This window comes from Hibiscus syriacus, unplaced genomic scaffold (genome assembly GCF_006381635.1).
Source record: "Hibiscus syriacus cultivar Baekdansim isolate YM2019G1 unplaced genomic scaffold, ASM638163v2 tig00004797_pilon, whole genome shotgun sequence".
In the NCBI taxonomy this organism is placed as follows: Eukaryota; Viridiplantae; Streptophyta; class Magnoliopsida; order Malvales; family Malvaceae; genus Hibiscus; species Hibiscus syriacus.
In genome coordinates this window covers 1,393,170-1,411,264 of record NW_024062032.1, presented here as the reverse complement: position 1 = coordinate 1,411,264, position 18,095 = coordinate 1,393,170, and the positions used below count along the sequence as shown (strand labels likewise).

The following is an 18,095-nucleotide window of genomic DNA, read 5'->3' as shown; positions in this document are numbered from 1 at the left end:
TTTTTAATTTTTAAATAATTTATAAGTAATTATTTTATAACCTACTATATATATTTATTTTTTAAATTTTTATACATATTTTAGTATTTTTAATATGTATATTTATTTTTTAGTAATTTAATTTTTATTTTTAGTATTTTTATATTTTCAGTTTTTTGAATAATTAAATAATTTTATATTTACAATTTAAAATAATATTTATTTTTTTCTTAAAAATAAATAAGCCCTTGAATTTTTAAAATTAATTTGACTCTCAAACAAAATAAAAAAATTAATTTAATTCATCTGTCATATCATCAACTACAATGAACAGTCATGTTAGCATTGTAAACTCCATGTCATCACCGTAAACTGCCACATCAACAACGTAACAATCAACGGTGAAAAACGTTAACCAAAAGACTATATTAAATTTATTTTTTGAGTTAAAAAACTACATCGAGAGAGAAAAAGATACAAGAGTCATTATTTTTTTAAAGATGTAAATTTATGATATCACGTTACCAAAATTCTAAATATATAATATTTCGAATATTTAAAACTACGAGACCTGATTTAAAAAACCCCTAATTTGGATGATTTACTCAGAATGAATTGAGTTTTATTTCCTCTTAAAGTGTTTATGTTGGCACACATTTTTTTTCATCACCATAATTTCCAGGCAATATTGTGCATTATAATTTAAATAATGATATCAAATAAATAATTTAAATAATAAAAAGACAAAAAAAGACAACCCATTTTTCCTCTCCGCTTTGAGCCACCCTTACTGTGACTACATTATCCCATCTATAAAGGCACCTGCTTTTCAGCTTTATCTCATCATCACTAGTTTGGCTTGGGTTTCTTTTTAAGAGAGAGAGAAAAAAAGAAAAGCTTAAATCTTTGCTTGTTGAGTGGGTGAAAGAAGATGGAGGGGAAAGAGGAGGATGTTAAGCTAGGAGCAAACAAGTTCTCAGAGAGACAACCTATTGGGACATCTGCCCAGTCCGACAAGGACTACAAGGAGCCACCACCAGCACCTTTGTTTGAGCCTGGTGAACTTAAGTCATGGTCTTTCTACCGAGCTGGAATCGCAGAGTTCATGGCCACCTTCTTGTTCCTTTACATCACCATCTTGACTGTAATGGGCGTGTCCCAGTCTAAGACCAAGTGTACCACCGTTGGTATTCAAGGCATTGCTTGGGCTTTTGGGGGCATGATCTTTGCTCTTGTCTACTGCACTGCTGGCATTTCAGGTCACCTTCCTTTTAACTTTTTAAAGGAAAGATTCTGGCTTTGTTTCTTTGGTTTAAGCTCAAAATTTGAATTTTTCTTGCATGTTATGATGTTGAATAACCAGATCTGTGTGTTTTTTGTGTAACTTCAGGTGGGCACATAAACCCTGCTGTGACATTTGGGCTGTTGCTAGCCAGGAAACTGTCCCTTACAAGGGCAGTGTTCTACATGGTCATGCAGTGCCTTGGTGCCATATGCGGAGCCGGTGTGGTGAAGGGATTCCAAGGGGACAGTCGGTATCAGATGTTGGGTGGTGGAGCTAACGTTGTGGCCCATGGCTACACCAAGGGGTCAGGTCTTGGTGCTGAGATCATTGGCACTTTTGTTCTTGTCTACACTGTTTTCTCGGCCACTGATGCCAAGAGAAACGCCAGAGACTCTCATGTTCCTGTATGTTTTGTTTTCTTGCCCTTTTATAGTATATACTTTTTACCATTCTTTTCTCATAACTTGATTTTTATCTATCTCTGTCCATTCTGGAGATATCAAGGGATATTTTAGTGTTTAAGCACCACATAACATATAATTTGGTTCCTAAATTAAATAATATTTAGGTTTCTGAAGGTTTTAGCTAGGTTCAACACCAAGTCATGTTATTAACAGGCTTCCTAAGGGGGAGGAAATAGAAATGAAAGTGTTAAAAGACTCAAGCCTAGCCCCTCTACAGTTCCAATGGAGATACATGGTGGTTTTGGCTAGAGACAGACCCAATTTGTTTGTGATTTCATATGATCTTTGATTCTCAAGCCTTAAATTTGACCAACAATCTAGGGATGGACCGAGTCCCTAAAAATTCAAATTCCTATATATGTTAGTTATTTTATTTGTATTTTCTATTGAAAATATGTTTCTACCCCTAAAATTTAATTAGTTTGTTCCCCTTAAAACTTTATAAGTTCGTCTTCTAACATAAAATCCTGTGTACGTCCCTGCAACAATCCATCCTTCTTCCTTTAAGAGAGATGTCAAGGGATTAATCAGATATTGCACTAGGACCAAGAGCCAAGTCGGTAAATTTTGCATCCTAATCTTTGAATTAGCAAACAATGTTACATCTCTGATTGCTAAGAGCTTGCTTTCATTGCATAATTTACAGCCTCAATCTGCCATATCTTGTGATACCCTACAAAAGTATGCTAGATTGGTTCCTGGTCAATAAGTTCATTATAATTGATAGTGGTAGTGTAGATCTTCAAAGTCTAGATGGAGTTCTGCATTAGTAATGAATTTGTTGGTACTGCAATTGCAGATTTTGGCTCCCCTTCCGATTGGGTTTGCGGTGTTCTTGGTTCATTTAGCCACCATTCCCATCACTGGGACTGGTATCAACCCAGCCAGGAGTCTTGGAGCTGCCATCATATACAACAGAGACCATGCATGGGATGACCATGTTAGTATCATTCCCCAATCTTTTCTAGTTTCATCGTTCGAGATCAATTAAAATTCTTGTGTTTTGGTTGCAGTGGATCTTCTGGGTTGGACCCTTCATTGGAGCTGCTCTTGCTGCAATTTACCACCAGATAATTATTAGAGCTATTCCTTTCAAGACCAGAGCTTGAAATGAGAAGTGCTGCTTGTATATTGGATCTTCTACTCCTTTTTTAGTTACCTACTTTGCTTTTTTATCTCTCACTTGGTTTGCATTTTGAGTTGTGTTAATGTGTGTAAATTATGCTAGAGTTGTGTTGTTTTCAGTTTTTTTTTTAATCAATGTAGGATTCCCCCCTTCTTTATATACTCTCCTCTTCCTATTCTATCTGATATTGATGCGATAAAAATCCCTCAAGACTATTCCTGCTATACACCCCTAGGGCTGTAATGACATATTGTGACTTATTCTAGATTAATTTGGTCAAAATTTGATCGACTCTCGAAGTATGAGACTTGAGCTCAAATTCGAAAAAATAAAAATAAACATTAGTATTTTTTAATATATATATATATATATATATATATATATAATTTGATATATTAATAAAATCATTCATTATTTACTGATTTAATGTACTTACTAATTAATCTAATTTAAAAAATTAATTTCATTTATTATAAATATATAGTAAAAGAAAATGGTCAAAGTATATTTAAATCAAATTAAAGGTTTGAAATTGAAAATTAAAGGTTTGAAATTGAAAATTAAATGGTTGAAGTTCATACGAAAATGAGTACATAGATTCCCCTTTTTACCCATTAACGTAGAAATACGAATAGTGCAAAGATAAAAAAGATAATGAATTTTCGTTTGACTCGTCTTTTTTTTTTGAAATCAAATGTATCAAGCCAGTTTACTTCCTCTCTTTGCTCATTGTGGCAACCAGTCCTTAAGAGAGAGTCGATTAGTTGTAACAATAGAGTTTTTATTTTGAAAAGATTTTTGATTAAATGTTGGGAATCGACACGAATTATTTTTAAGGTGCAATTGGAAAATGATATTGGTTTATTAAGACCAATCAAATTTAGTAAAACATTTTATTTTATCAAAAATATCAAATTTTAGTCTATGAAATTCAAAAATCGGATTTGGGAGTCAGTTACATGTGGGGAAAGATTAACATCCCACAATGCCCAGAAATTGGTACCTATTCGATTACCCTATATTTAAAAATTGAAAAGTTTGAGCTTGATGTTTTATTTAATTTAAAAATCATTATGGATGCAAATTTTGGAAAATGATGTTGGTTTACCAATGTAATACTCCAAATATCATGTAAGTGACTTTAGTGAAAAATTTTAAAATTTGAGGATTCATTTGAGTAAATGGAAAAAGATGAGAAAATGATTTGGAATACCGTTTTAGACTAATTTGTAAAAAAAATGACTGTCCCTTTTCCCATATATATGGGGTAAGAGGGAGGTAAGATAGTAGGCTACCCCCAACACCAGGTTGAGGGCAGCTTCCGTAAGAGACCTCCGAATTATGAAATGCCCTCCGTGGGACTCGATCCCACGACCTCAAGGTTAAGAACCTTGTGACAATAGATGAATTAAGAGGGCATTTTTGGTCCGGAGGATGAATTTTAAATACATTTCCTTATTAGGGATTTTAATAGGGAAAAGAGGAAAGTTAAGTTATTTGCTTATTTTCTTCTTCTCCCCGTGGGTTGTGCTCTCCTCCATAGCAAAAAGGTAAATTTCATTTAACTAGTTCTTTCTTCTGATTCTGGTTTGCTCTTGTAACATTAAGTAATGTGTAAGCTTAAGGAATGATTAAAGAAGATTAAAACTAAGAGGTGGATGTTTTATATGAGATTTAAAGAAATGAGTTTTTGAATGATATGTTGATATATGAGTTTTTATTGAGGTTTATTAGTAGAATTGACTTGTCAAAGGAATGAATAAGAGATTAGAAGCATGAAATATGCTTAAAACATGTAAGAAAAAGTGATACGATTCTTAAGTTGAGATGTTCTATGGAGATTTTAGATGTTATAAGAGGATAAATGAAGGAAAGTTAGTTAAGTAAAGAAGAGTTTAATAACATTGTTGGAGGTAAAAGTAAGAGATTAGAGGGGAAAATTTAGTAAAAATCGGGCTGAAAAATGGTAAATATGGGTAAGGGTATCGGTACTGATAGAACAATATCGATACTATAGGTTTAAATTGGTAAAAATGTAACGAACAATATCGATACCGATGCAAGTAGTATCGATACTGATGGGGTATCGATACTAAAAGGGAAATTATCGATACCATGGGTAACTGAATGCCAAGATCATATCGATACCGAAAGGGAGTATCGATATAATAGTGTAGTAGTATCAATACTGAGAGAAAGGTATCAGTACCATGGTATCAGGTACCACAGTATAGAAGTATCGATACCATGGTAGTGGTACCGATATCGATACTATTAAGACAAAAATTATAAGATAAGCTGAAATTGTTATAGAAATTTAAATAATAGTACTTGTGAATATTATTAAAGTATAAATGTTAGGGAATATAGTAACATTTAGTATGATATATGTCTTTAATGAATGTTTATGTAGATCGTAATCAAACTCCTGAGTCCAACAAAACGAAAGGCAAAGATAAAGTAGCTGAGTAGTCAGATTTGCTTTTTGAATATAATAGCGAGGCAAGCCAGGTGAGTGCATTTATTATGTACCTATATGTGATGATAGTCATAGATATATGATTTCTTAATATATGTATGGTGATTACCAAATGGCACCGTGTGTTCAAAACTAAGAAATTCATAATGATTTTATGAATTTTCGTATGGGCACTATGTGTGCAACTCTCGGAATTCATCATATGTTGATGAACAACCGTTCGACACTATGTGTGTAACTCACGGAATTCATCATATTTTGATGAACAACCGTTTCAGCACTATGTGTGCAACTCACATAATTTATCATATGTTGATGAACAACCGTTTCGACACTATGTGTGCAACTCATGGAATTCATCACATGTTGATGAACAACCGTTTTGGCACTATGTGTGCCACTCAAGGAATTCGTCATATGTTGATGAACAACCGTTTCAGCATTGTGTGCAACTCACAGAATTCATCATATGTTGATGAGCAACCGTTTCGGCATTGTGTGTGTAACTCACATAATTCATCATATGTTGATGAACAACTGTTTCGGCACTTTGTGTGTAACTCAAAAAATTCATCATATGTTGATGAACAATCGTTTTGGCACTATGTGTGCAACTCACACAAATTATAATAAGTCTGTGAATTACCGTATTGGCACTACTTGTTCAAACTATAGAATTTATAATGAATTGAAAGAGTTAATTGATATTATGAATAATTATTAGAGTAGAAACTGTTCTAAAATAAAAGACTAATGGCCTAGTTGTGCATTTGGCAGAAATGTGTGTATTATACCAGTTAGATGAAAGGTTAAATACCTTTGAGTAAAAGATTAATGGCCTAGCTGTGTCTTTGGCAGAAATGTGTCAATTATGCCAGGTAGATGAAAGGTTAAATACCTTTGAGTAAAAGATTATTGGTCTAGCTGTGCAATTGGTAGAAAGGTGTCAATTATGCCAATTAGATGAAAGGTTAAATACATTTTAGTAAAAGATTATTGGTCTAGCTGTGTATTTGGCAGAAATGTGTCAATCATGCAAGTTAGATGAAAGGCTAAATGCCTTTGGGTAAAAGACTAAATGCTTAACAGTGCATTTGATATAAACGGTTTCATTCATTTATTTGACAAAAAGGATTGTAAAGGAATCTCATAAAGTAGAAATTTATCATGGTTTTAATAGTCAGGACATACTTATGAATAAATTGTAATTCTTTTACAAGGTTATGCATCACTAAGTAAATACTTAACGTGTGTTGATTTCACGCGTAGGTAACAGCAAAGACTAGTCGGGTACTGGGAGCAAGAGCAACTATCATCAATTTAAGGTTGACTCTCATCAGTAACAATAGGACAATCATGTTATTTTGAAAAATTACTGGCATGCAATTGAACTTAAGAAAAATTGCTCTAGAATGTATTTAAAGTGATAACTTGATAATAGGTTTCAACGACTGCTTTAGTGTTGTACTAAAAATATTTTTGGTTTTAAATTTCAAACAAAATTTTATGGGTTTTCAAATGACAAAATGTTTTAAAAAGTGATGTGACATCTATATCTCGTGTACGGAAAGGTATACAGAAGATGGGTGTTACAACCAAGATCAATAATGACCACCCTAGGGCATTTAATGCGAAAGCTTCGTTATTAATCCTAGTAAATAAATATTTCCTTAAAGATTAAGAAATTATAATTTGGTGTTTTAAAAAGGATGTTGATTTACTTCGAGAATTACTAGTTGTTACGCACTGAGCATAAAGCAGATGATACACTATCAATTCCTTGATAAATGAACTTGGCTCATTATTTTTTAAATTGAAATGCAATCAAACAATTATTTATGAACCTAATTATACTAGGTGGGTTAATTAAAGCAATTCTCTAACTTAGAGTGTCAAATTATGAAATTAAAAGAATCGAGAAAACTAAACCTAAAAAGTGGAGCCTTTAATATTAACCCTAATTGATTTTAACCATTTATTGATTTAAATAATAAAAATGGACCCCGGACATTTTATGCGAGGGCCAGATCAAATTATTCCATAAATTAAGGGACTAAAGTGAAATTAAGCTAAAGTGAAGGCCCTAATTATTAAATCTAATTGATTCTAAGCATTTATCGATTCAAATGATTGAAATGGATTCGGGCATTAAGGCGAGGGCCAAATCGAATATTCCTTAATGTTAAAAAGTTCATGGACTAAATCTTAAAGAAGTCTAAATTTAAGGACCAAAATTAATTATTAATAAATCAAATTAGTGACTAAAAAACTCAATAACGAGTAAATCTAATGAACAGATAAAAACTAAATTAAAAGGAAATAAAGTTAGGAATATATGAAACAAAATAAGGAAAACGAAACATGAATTAAGCAATTTTCAATGGAAGCCAAATAAAAAGAGAATCAAGTCAAATGAATTCAACAAAATTTAGGGAAATAAAGAAAATAATTTAAAGCTAAATCAATGCAAGATAAATATATACATATTTTTATAGTATGCAATATAACAACGAAGCGGCATGCATATATGTACAAGGTAAGTACATCAAGGCGTGAAGTAAATTCCATGTATAAGATTACTTGTAATATTACAAAATGCGAATATAACATAAAAATGCTTGTGACGTAGATATACCGTGGATTTCATATATTTATTTATACTATGCAATTAATGTTATATTTTATAATATAATGTAAATATGAAGAGAATAACTTCTAATGACAAATGAATATATACTAAGGAAAATTAATGCAAATATCATCATAATCTTAAAATGCATGGAAAGTAAATTCATTTAGTAATTACATGAAATTAAAAGGAAACTAAAATAAAAGTTGGAATTAAATTAACATAACTTGAACGTGGGAATAAAAAAGGTAACTTTGTTTTTTTTTCGGACAAATTGTTTATTTCATCCAAAAAGCACCATCAATACAAATAGTCCACACAAACAACTACCACAAAAAATCACAAACAAATAAAAAAATTCAAAGAATAACTAATAGGACCCTGCTATAAGCTCCATTCTGTAAGCAAAGAAGAATCCGCAAAAAAAAAGAAGAAGAAGTAACTTTGACTTAGAATCATATTAAATAAATAAACAAAAATAAAGATTAAAGTCAAATTGCAGGAGATTAAGGTATGAAAATAAAAAATAAGGTAAGAAAATATAATAAAAAAAGTAGAGGACTTAAATGATAAAATTGGAAGAAAATAAAAATAAAATACACGGATAATAAATGCAGAAATTTAAAGGGCTGAAAAATAAATAACAAAAATGAAAGGACAAAAGTGTAAATGCTTAAAAGTAAAAGACTGAAATATAAATAAAAAAGATAAAGGACATAAATTTAAAGTGCATAAAGGATAAATTTGAAAGAAGATGAAATGTTATGAGATTAGGGTTAATGGGTGCTTTAGTTTTGTGTTTGGGTTGGGTTTGTGTATGTAAATAAATATATTTAATAATACTATTTTTATTTATAATAATAATAATAATAATTATTATTATTATTAAAAGGTGTCGGGTAAAACTATGGTGATTATAGTTTCCCCTCCTTGCTTAGTGTTGTGGAACATGTATGAAGCAAAGATATAAAACACCATTTTATCCGACCTGAACTGCTGAGATTCTTGAGCTACAAGTTCGTCCCATTATGAACTCTTCAATCTCCTTGGATGAGTTCTTCTCATTATGAACTCTCCATTGGGAACGCTGACCCACCTCCCTCTATGATGGAATCAAGCAAAGGTGATGTTGATCCAACTCCTTATGTGATGGATGAGCCAAGGTTTGAACAAGTTCTTGTCATTATGAACATCTTCAATGGAAATGCTGATCCACCTCCTTATATGATGGAATCAAGCAAAGGTTGAACAAGTTCTTCTCATTATTAACTTCATCTCCCTCATCGAATGTGTTCTTCTCATTATGAACTCTCCACTGGTAATGTTGATCCACCTTCTTCTGCGATGGAATGAATCGGTAAAAGAGTTATCTGATGTCAGTGACAAATATATTTAAAGTACCGAAGGTCTTGAAAAGATCAACTTTTCGAAAAGATGAAGACATGAATTAATTATTTGCTGAGATATTTCTCTTCATCCTAAAATTATGAATTGAAATCTTTGTTGATCTTTTTGAGTTCCTACCAAATATTTAGAACTTGATGAAAATGAATGATATGTATGCTCCTATTTTGCAAATGCCTAAGTATGCATGCATGATGTCATTTTAGTGTTACGAGTTCCATCGTCTTGTTGGCCTCGTCTTCTTCTCTTTGATGAGTCTTCGTCATTGTTTCTTAAAAACTTTGTTTCACTGAGGTTTAACCCACTTTTGTATTTCCTTCATGTTTTTGCCTTAGATAACATCTTAATGAAAAGTTGCTTTGGTGCAGATTGAACTGTCGTCATTTCCTTGACCCTGACGATCTAAGTTTTATTTTTATTGTAATAGATTTCATTGTCCTCTATGTTTACTTGATTCGAATCTTGTTGCCTCAGTAACACCATAACGTGGGTATGCTTTTTATGGTTCATATTTACTCGAGTGCCAAAATTTTTCAACTTCGAATGATCTCTTCCTTGTACTATTTATCAAATAAGCCCATGCTCTGAATCTTGGATAAAAAAATGCCATCATAAGTCTTTCTTTTTATTTCTCTGACTTGATAATATAACTATAACACCCCCAACCCATACCCGACCCGGATACGAGCCTGAGGCGTCACATTGACTTTTCAAAACATTTTCTTTACCAATCAATAAAAAAATTGGTTTCTATAATTCAGGAAAATAATTAATTTTCATTAATTAAAGACATTTAGTTTTACAAAAACCTATCAGAGCATATTCAATACAGTTATCTTAGTACATGCCAACTAAATATAACAAAGTACACATGATTCAAAATTCTTTCTTGATCTGAACTTCGTAAAGGAGTGGCTGACCTGTCTTTGCAACTGCACACGATATGGTGGTCACAAACTCCTTCTTTAACAAGAGAGATGTGAACTTGATTACGTTCCATAGCGGTGGACATTGTACCCAAATCGACTACATCCTGGTTCAAAATCGGGATCGATGGGCTTGCACTGACTGTAAGGTGTTCCCTGAAGAGGCATGCGTATCACAACACAGATTGTTGGTTTTGGTGTTCCGCGTTGGCCATGGGCAGAGCACTCATAGGAGGGCTAAGCTTGGTAAACCTAGGATCCTTTGGAAGAACTTACATGGAGCCACAACTGATGACTTTAGGAGTAAGGTTTTGTCTAATACAAGTTTTGAAACTTCAAACTCAAAAAATACAGATTTGTTATGGAAAAATATGGCAGATTCCATCAGAGAGGTAGGCAAAAACACCCTTGGGTTGTCGACAGGGAAGGTCAAGGAACATAAAGAATCGTGGTGGTGGAACGACGAAGTCCAAACTAAGGTGAAGACAAAGCAAACTTGCTTCAAGGAGTTGTTACAATGCACTGACGACGAAGAAAGATCGAAAGCTAAACAAAGATACAAGGAGGCAAAGCGGGAAGCCAAGAAAATGGTGGCTAAAGCAAAGGATAAGGCATACGAGGAAATGTACAAGAGATTAGACACTAAGGAAGGTCAAAACGGCATCTTCAGGCTTGCAAAATCCAGGGAAAATAGGAAAAAGGATCTAGGTAGCATTAGGTTTATTAAGGACAATAATGGTATCCTCTTAGTGAAAGATCATGATATTAAGAGGGTTTGGGGTAGTTACTTCTTTGGCTTATTTAATGACGGTGCCTCTCCCTGTAGAGATAGTACCGTTGATGGGTCAGCCGACCATCATACAACAGTCATTGACTGCCCTACAAGTAAGATTGGGTTTGAGGAAGTCAAAATGGCTCTTAGAAAGATGGGAAGGGACAAAGCTGTCGGTCCAGATCAAATTCCTATCACTGTGTGGTTGGCCCTAGGAGAAGAGGGAGTTAAGTGGTTGACCAATATCTTTAATATTATTCTAGTGACTTCCAAGATGCCAGAGGAGTGGAGAGAGTCTACGGTGATACCAATCTATAAGAATAAAGGCAATCCCCAACGTTGTGGCAACTACATAGGTATTAAACTACTCAGCCATACCATGAAGCTATGGGAAAGGGTGATAGAGGCTAGGTTGAGACATGTTACTAGGGTTTCAGAAAACCAATTTGGCTTTATGCCAGGCAGGTCTACTACGGAGGCGATTCATCTACTTTGACGACTTATGGAGAAATATAGGGAAAAAATAGAGATCTTCACATGGCGTTCATTGACCTTGAGAAGGCGTATGATAGCGTTCCCCGCGATACGATCTGGAAGACAATGGAAATGAGACGGATCCCAACTGCTTATATCTGCGCGATTCGTGATATGTACTGTAGATCTACTACCTATGTCAGGACTACAGTTGGTGACATCGAGGCATTACCGGTGGAAATCGGACTCCACCAAGGGTCGGCTCTTAGCCCTTACATCTTCGCTTTGATTATGGACGACATCTATTGTGCGACACCAGACGGTGTGCCATGGTGTATGCTTTTCGCTGACGACATTGTCTTAGTGGCTGAAACTAAAACTGAGTTGAATAGTAGACTGTCTACTTGGAAAACAGCTTTGGAAGAAAAAGGTCTAAGGATCAATATTGAAAAGACAGAGTATTTATGTTCAAACTTCAGTGGGAACCAAAACGATGAAGATGTAGAAATATGCATAGAAGGACACGTTCTCCCCTCAAAGGATTGTTTCAAGTACCTAGGGTCTATGATACGTAAAGATGGTGGTGTAGATGAAGACGTTTCTCACCGTATAAAGGCGGGATGGCTAAAGTGGAGGGATGCTACTGGAGTTTTGTGTGACAAGAAGGTACCTCTAAAACTTAAGGGAAAATTTTATAGAATGGAAATAAGACCAGCGCTGCTGTATGGATCAGAATGTTGGGCTATCAAGAAGGATCACGTAAGGAAGATGGAGGCCGCAGAAATGAGAATGCTTTGATGGGTATGTGGTAGGACACTATGGGACATGACACCAAACTCTGCTATTAGGATGTCCTTGGGGGTGGTGCCTGTATCCAAAAAATTGAGGAAGGGAAGACTACGGTGGTTTGGGCATGTCCAAAGACGACAACCATCGGATGCGGTTAGGAGGGTAGAGTCGATTACAGTCGACGGTACTAGAAGGAGAGGTAGACCAAGGCGGAAATGGGAAGACTGCTTGAGATCTGATTTGAAGGATTTAGCCCTTACCGAGGACATGACCTCTGATAGGAAATTATGGCGACTTAAGACCAGGGTAGCCGAGTAGGGCGAGTCACATCCGTGTATCATCTTTGTCTTCTTTTAATGCCTTTGTAGTAATTTCATTACCTATACTTTTTATACGTTTCTGTCATTGGAATTTATGAAGGCCTAGAACTAAGGTAGCGGAGTAGTGTTGCCTTAGTTTAGGTTCTAACCCATTTGACTTTATCCCTTCTCGAAGCCTGCTATCATTGAATTTTGTGTATACTGCTCAACATGTTTCCTCTTTATAATTTTGGCCGGGTCTTACGTTTCTGTCTATATACAGATATTTTTATGCAGGGATTTATTTGTAGGGATTACTTACCATTACAGACGTGCATATGAGGACTGCATATGAAGATTGTTCAACTACGTATTTTATTTATTTATTTAAGTATGCATGGTATTTTATCTTTATTTTTAATTTTTTGACTGCCGGAGGTCCTCCACGGAAGCTGCTCTCAACCTGGCGTTGGGGGACAGCCTACTACCCTACCTCCCCCTTACCCCATTACATATGGGAATAGGGTTTTGTTGTTGTTGTTGTTGTCTTGTAACTAACATTTTTAACCAACATATGACTCATTTAACTAAACAATACCTATATCATCATATAAATCATGTAATACAATTCATATCATAAAAGCATATACATCACATGTAATATGTTTATTGTTATCTCTTTGTTAGCCCATGTACACATGTGAGAACTATAGATACGTTAGTACATAGAGGTTGTGCATATATGCTGTCACCACAGCTCGTATGGGGTCCCACTAGGGGTATGTGAAATTTGTCCCGAAGGACCTATGTATACGTCCCGAAGGACTACTATCCATATGTTCTGAAGAACATAGGTAACTATCCATATGTTCCGAAGGACATAGGTAACCCTCGACTCTTGGCATACCAACTATACCTCTAGCTCTCATTACACATAACATGGGTATTATTTTTATCCTTATCACATAGTCACTTGTTTATATCACATGATACTTTCACATAACTCTTTATCCCATTCTCATATGATCACATAATCATGTTGTTCACTTCCATATATTTCACATATCACATATTCATATCATTCATTATGTCAATATCATATAACTTTTGTAAACATATATATATCATTTATATCGGTTCTTATGTCTTATTACACTATCATATATTCATACAAATCATGTCACACACATACAATAACATATCACTCAGACACTCATAACAAACACATGCTCATATTCATGAATTCATGCATAATACTATAGGAAATAGACTTATCGCAAGTCTTATTTCTATTAAATTATACCTATATTATGAACTCACCTGGCCTCACTAGTTAATTCGAGCACTTATAACGCTTTGTCTTTCCCTCGATCGATCTTACTTGCCAATTGTTCCGGAACTCGTTTAGGCTTAGTATCTACATAAATATAATATCCAAGAAAATCATCAGAAGCCTAAAAATTATAACTCGATTCTAGTAACTTAAGCTAATTGATGAACATAATTCACATTTTTCCATTAAGAGGTATCAGTACACTACTGGGGTATCGGTACCCAAATTAAATTCGACATTCACATGTATTGTTACATGCCTGTGGGTATCGATACACAAGTATCGATACCACCCCTTTAGGTATCGATACACCATGAAGATGTTCTTCAAAATTGGTCTTAGGATATCAGTACCATTCATTAGGTATCGATACCCCCTTCCTAGAACATATTGTTTCACCCAAAAATTATCAGCTCTTTACTCAATTCTTCTATTTTTAACTCCCTTATTGCCATAAAACCCAACTACAAACACCTTAACTAACTTCTATCATTCAAACATCTTATTATCTTTCATATCTCATTCAAATTCTTAAAAATAAGAATCTTACTAAATTTTCCATATAATCCAAACTTAGTTTTAACATTTATAACTTTTTATTAACACTTATGACAAGTCAAATTCAACTTATAAATTCATTTACTCATTCTTTTCCAATAATTCACTTAAAAACTCATTTTCTTAATTTCTCTTAACTTATTAATCTTTGAGTTTTAAGCCATCTAAAGCTTTCCTTAATATTCTTAACATCCCAAGAATAAAACTAATTCAAAACTTATAAGAATTAATCAACTAAAAGCATTCTCACCTTTATAAATGAGCTCACGGTGGAGAGGAGGAAGAAGAAGCTCTCATCTCCATACTTTTCCTTTTTCCTTTCCCATTCCACGTGTTTCCTCTCCTTAAAAAGGGAAAATAAAAATATTTTCTCATAAAAGACCATAATACCCTTATTACTTTCCAATTTTACTATTAAATCCTTCATAAAATATTTCCCAATTTAGTCCTTGAACTTTTCAATCTTTCAAAATCATTCCTCATAGTTTCAAAAATTCCATTTTAGTCACTAACCCTGATTTTGGGATATTACAATAACAATAAGGGCTTCTTTTAATGAGATCTTATACCCAAATAGTCACTAGCCTTGAGTCACTTATAAAGCTTTTGAACACCATTGCCAAGTGCAAATGCAAACGTTCTTTCTCATTTCTAAGCTTGCTCAAAAGAGTTATCAATATTTGACATATGAATGCTTCGAGTCTCTTCAATGGTTTGAAATACCAGAACATCCCAAATTAACCCACACCACTTCTTATTAATGCAACCATTTGCTTCATGATCTATCATTAATGTTGATGGCGTCACAAAGAAAGGTGATATGTTTTCATTCTTGAGCCTTTTTGATCTTTTAGATTATATCGTTTTTAGAAATATGATGATGTCTTCATTACTTCAACATCACTCTTTTTTCTTTCTCTAACTCTTACTCATTGCCCCACTTCTTCACTTTTTGGGTTTTTGAGGCAAAATATGTCATGTCAGCTTCAAGGATCTCTTTTATTCTTGAGAGGTTATCTTGTTTGTATCCCAGATGATAACATATTGAAAAAAAATCTTTTGAGATAGATTGAACTGTCATCCTCACATAGCCCATTTTCATGACTTCAGCTCATGGATATATTTCCATTTTATGTTTTACTATACTCTTCAACAATGAACTCGACTGTTAAGGTTATGGCCTACTTTGGATTCCATGTATTTCAAAGATTAGTTCAAAGTATTGCCAAGAAATCTTTTATTTTCTTTTGAACTATGCTAATGTACTTATAAGATGCTTGTAAATGAATGAAATTGAGGCTCAAAATGAGAAAACTGAAATTTGTGGATGGAAAATTTAGAAATTTTTACAAAGTTATGGCAATCATAGAAAGAATAAAAATCAAGAAATAAAGTCATATGCCCCAATTATCACTAGAATAAACGTTTCTGAACTAATCATTTTGATATAATTTGGAGCACTGAGGTGAGCTTCTATATAGAAGATCTCAAATTTTGCCAAAATGTTTGGAGATGTGAAGATCCTCTCAAAATACCTGGCTCTTTAAGTTAATCAACTAGATATAGTCCCGAAGCGTAGATGGAAGCTTTTTTCTAAAAACATTCAAAGTTGCCAGAATGCTTGAAGAGGTGAAACTCATCTCGATGTAGCAAGTTCTTGAGAGGGTTTTTTTCTTGTCGGAAGCATAATATCAAAATGCATTTGAGCATTCCTTTCAGGTTTTCGACTTAAATCCTTCATTTGATTTCAAGATGTTCATCATGTATCTTCATCTTGAACCCATTTTTAATTTTATTTTTCTTCTTTTTCTTTTTTCCTTTTTTTCCTTTTTTCCTTTTTTCCTTTTTTCCTTTTTTCCTTTTTTCCTTTTTTCCTTTTTCTATTTTTCTTTTTATATTTCTTTATTTCTTTTTTATTGTTTTTATTTTCTTCAAGTGTAGTACTCCTTGGCTTGAATATGAATTTATTGGATCACTCAATTCATCTTTATTTATCTTTTTCAAAATTAACACTACTTCAGAATTCGTATCACCCTCTTGAAATTTTCTCATAAGAACCTTATTTTCATGAATTCGTATCATTTGCTTCTAACGCATCTGTCCATGAAAGATGGACTTTCACATTCTTTCTTCAATGAGGTTGAGCTAATAATATTGAGCTTCAGCCCATTCAACTTTGTCCCATCTATATTCGACCAAGAATTGAAGTGATGAAATCTCGTCATTGATAAGTAAGGCTACTTTTTTTCTTTCACCACGGAAAAAAGGTGCCGCCCTCGTTGAAGTACATTTTGAAGCGCAATATGCATACAAGATGTAAGGAATTTCTTATGACAATTCCCAATACACTCATAGTTGTTAGAATATTAATGAGGAAACACTTTAACTTTGAATTTCATGACTGCTCTTATTCCCATAGCGGAAGACTCAAATTATGTCACATTGTCAGTGCAAAAGAACTCTAGTGTGCTTGTGAAATGGGAGCATACATTTGTTCAGAGAAATTAACATTAACACAATTTTTTACTACAAAGCATTGGATGTACCATCAATATAAAACTTCCAAGATTCATCTTTTGGGATATTTTCTTTGATTGAAATACACATTAAATCTTCATAAATTTCAAGGACTAATAGTCACCCGAGGCACGACTTGCAAGAAAGTCTACTATGCCACTTCATTTCCAAAGAGATCTCAAACTTGTTTTTGTGTATAAAAGGTGGAAGATACTAAATTGCATTCATTTTGTCTGGATCAATCTCAATGCCTCTTTGAATGACCACAAAACCTATGAGGCTTCTTGATGTTGGCCAAAAAATGATTTTAGATGGACTGAGCCTCAATTGATTCTTTCTCAATATTTGGAAAAGTTTTATCAAGTTCTAAATGTGTTTCTCTTTAGTTCAGGACTTGGCAATCATATCTTCCACATACACTTAAATTTCTTTGTGCATTATGTCAAGGAAAAACGCCACCATACCCATTTGATAAATTACTCTTTGACTTTTCAACCTGAATGATATCACCTTATAACAAAACGTGCCCCACATGGTTACAAATGATTTTGTCTCCATGTATTATGGATTCATTTTTATCTAATTATATCCCGAAAAACCATTCATGAAAACAAATCATGAGTGTTCCGCTGTGTTATCCACCGAAGTGTTTATATGAGGCGGAGGAAAATTATCCTTTGGGCTAGCTCTGTTGAGATCTCTATAATCTATGCACATGCAAACTATCCCATCTTTATTTGGCACAAGGACTATGTTGGCCACCCATTCTAGATATTTTTCTACCTAAAAAAATTCTACGTTATTTTGTTTCATCACCCCTTCTTTAACTTTTAACAACATTTTTGGCCTTGTTCTTACGAGCTTTTGTTGAACTAGCTTACACCAAGGTCTGATAGGAAGCTTGTGCACTATATGTACTCAACCCTAACATATCTTAGTAAGACCAAGCAAAGATGTACTTGAACTCTCGAAATAGATCTATCGAATCTTGTCTTGTCCTAGATGATAACTAATCTTTATCTTTTTTCTTTCTTCATCGGTCCTCAAATTCAAAACCCCAA

At 33.7% G+C, this 18,095-nt stretch overlaps 1 protein-coding gene across 1 annotated transcript; it reads left to right on the top strand.

The window, feature by feature from the left end:
• The first annotated feature begins 810 nt into the window (after window positions 1-810).
• On the top strand, window positions 811-2,903 carry LOC120198800 (aquaporin PIP1-3-like). The gene is made up of 4 exons (XM_039200069.1): window positions 811-1,238; window positions 1,370-1,668; window positions 2,528-2,668; window positions 2,742-2,903. The coding sequence occupies exons 1-4, from the start codon at window positions 911-913 to the stop codon at window positions 2,835-2,837; spliced, it is 864 nt and encodes a 287-aa protein (XP_039056000.1). The 5' UTR covers window positions 811-910; the 3' UTR covers window positions 2,838-2,903.
• Window positions 2,904-18,095: the final 15,192 nt, after the last annotated feature.

Excerpts from the sequence above, each read along its gene's own strand:
- LOC120198800 (XM_039200069.1), top strand. The coding sequence starts at position 911 with ATGGAGGGGAAAGAGGAGGATGTTAAGCTAGGAGCAAACAAGTTCTCA. Across the intron at positions 1,669-2,527 it reads CCAGAGACTCTCATGTTCCT|ATTTTGGCTCCCCTTCCGAT; the intron begins GTATGTTTTGTT and ends CTGCAATTGCAG. Across the intron at positions 2,669-2,741 it reads ACCATGCATGGGATGACCAT|TGGATCTTCTGGGTTGGACC; the intron begins GTTAGTATCATT and ends TTTTGGTTGCAG.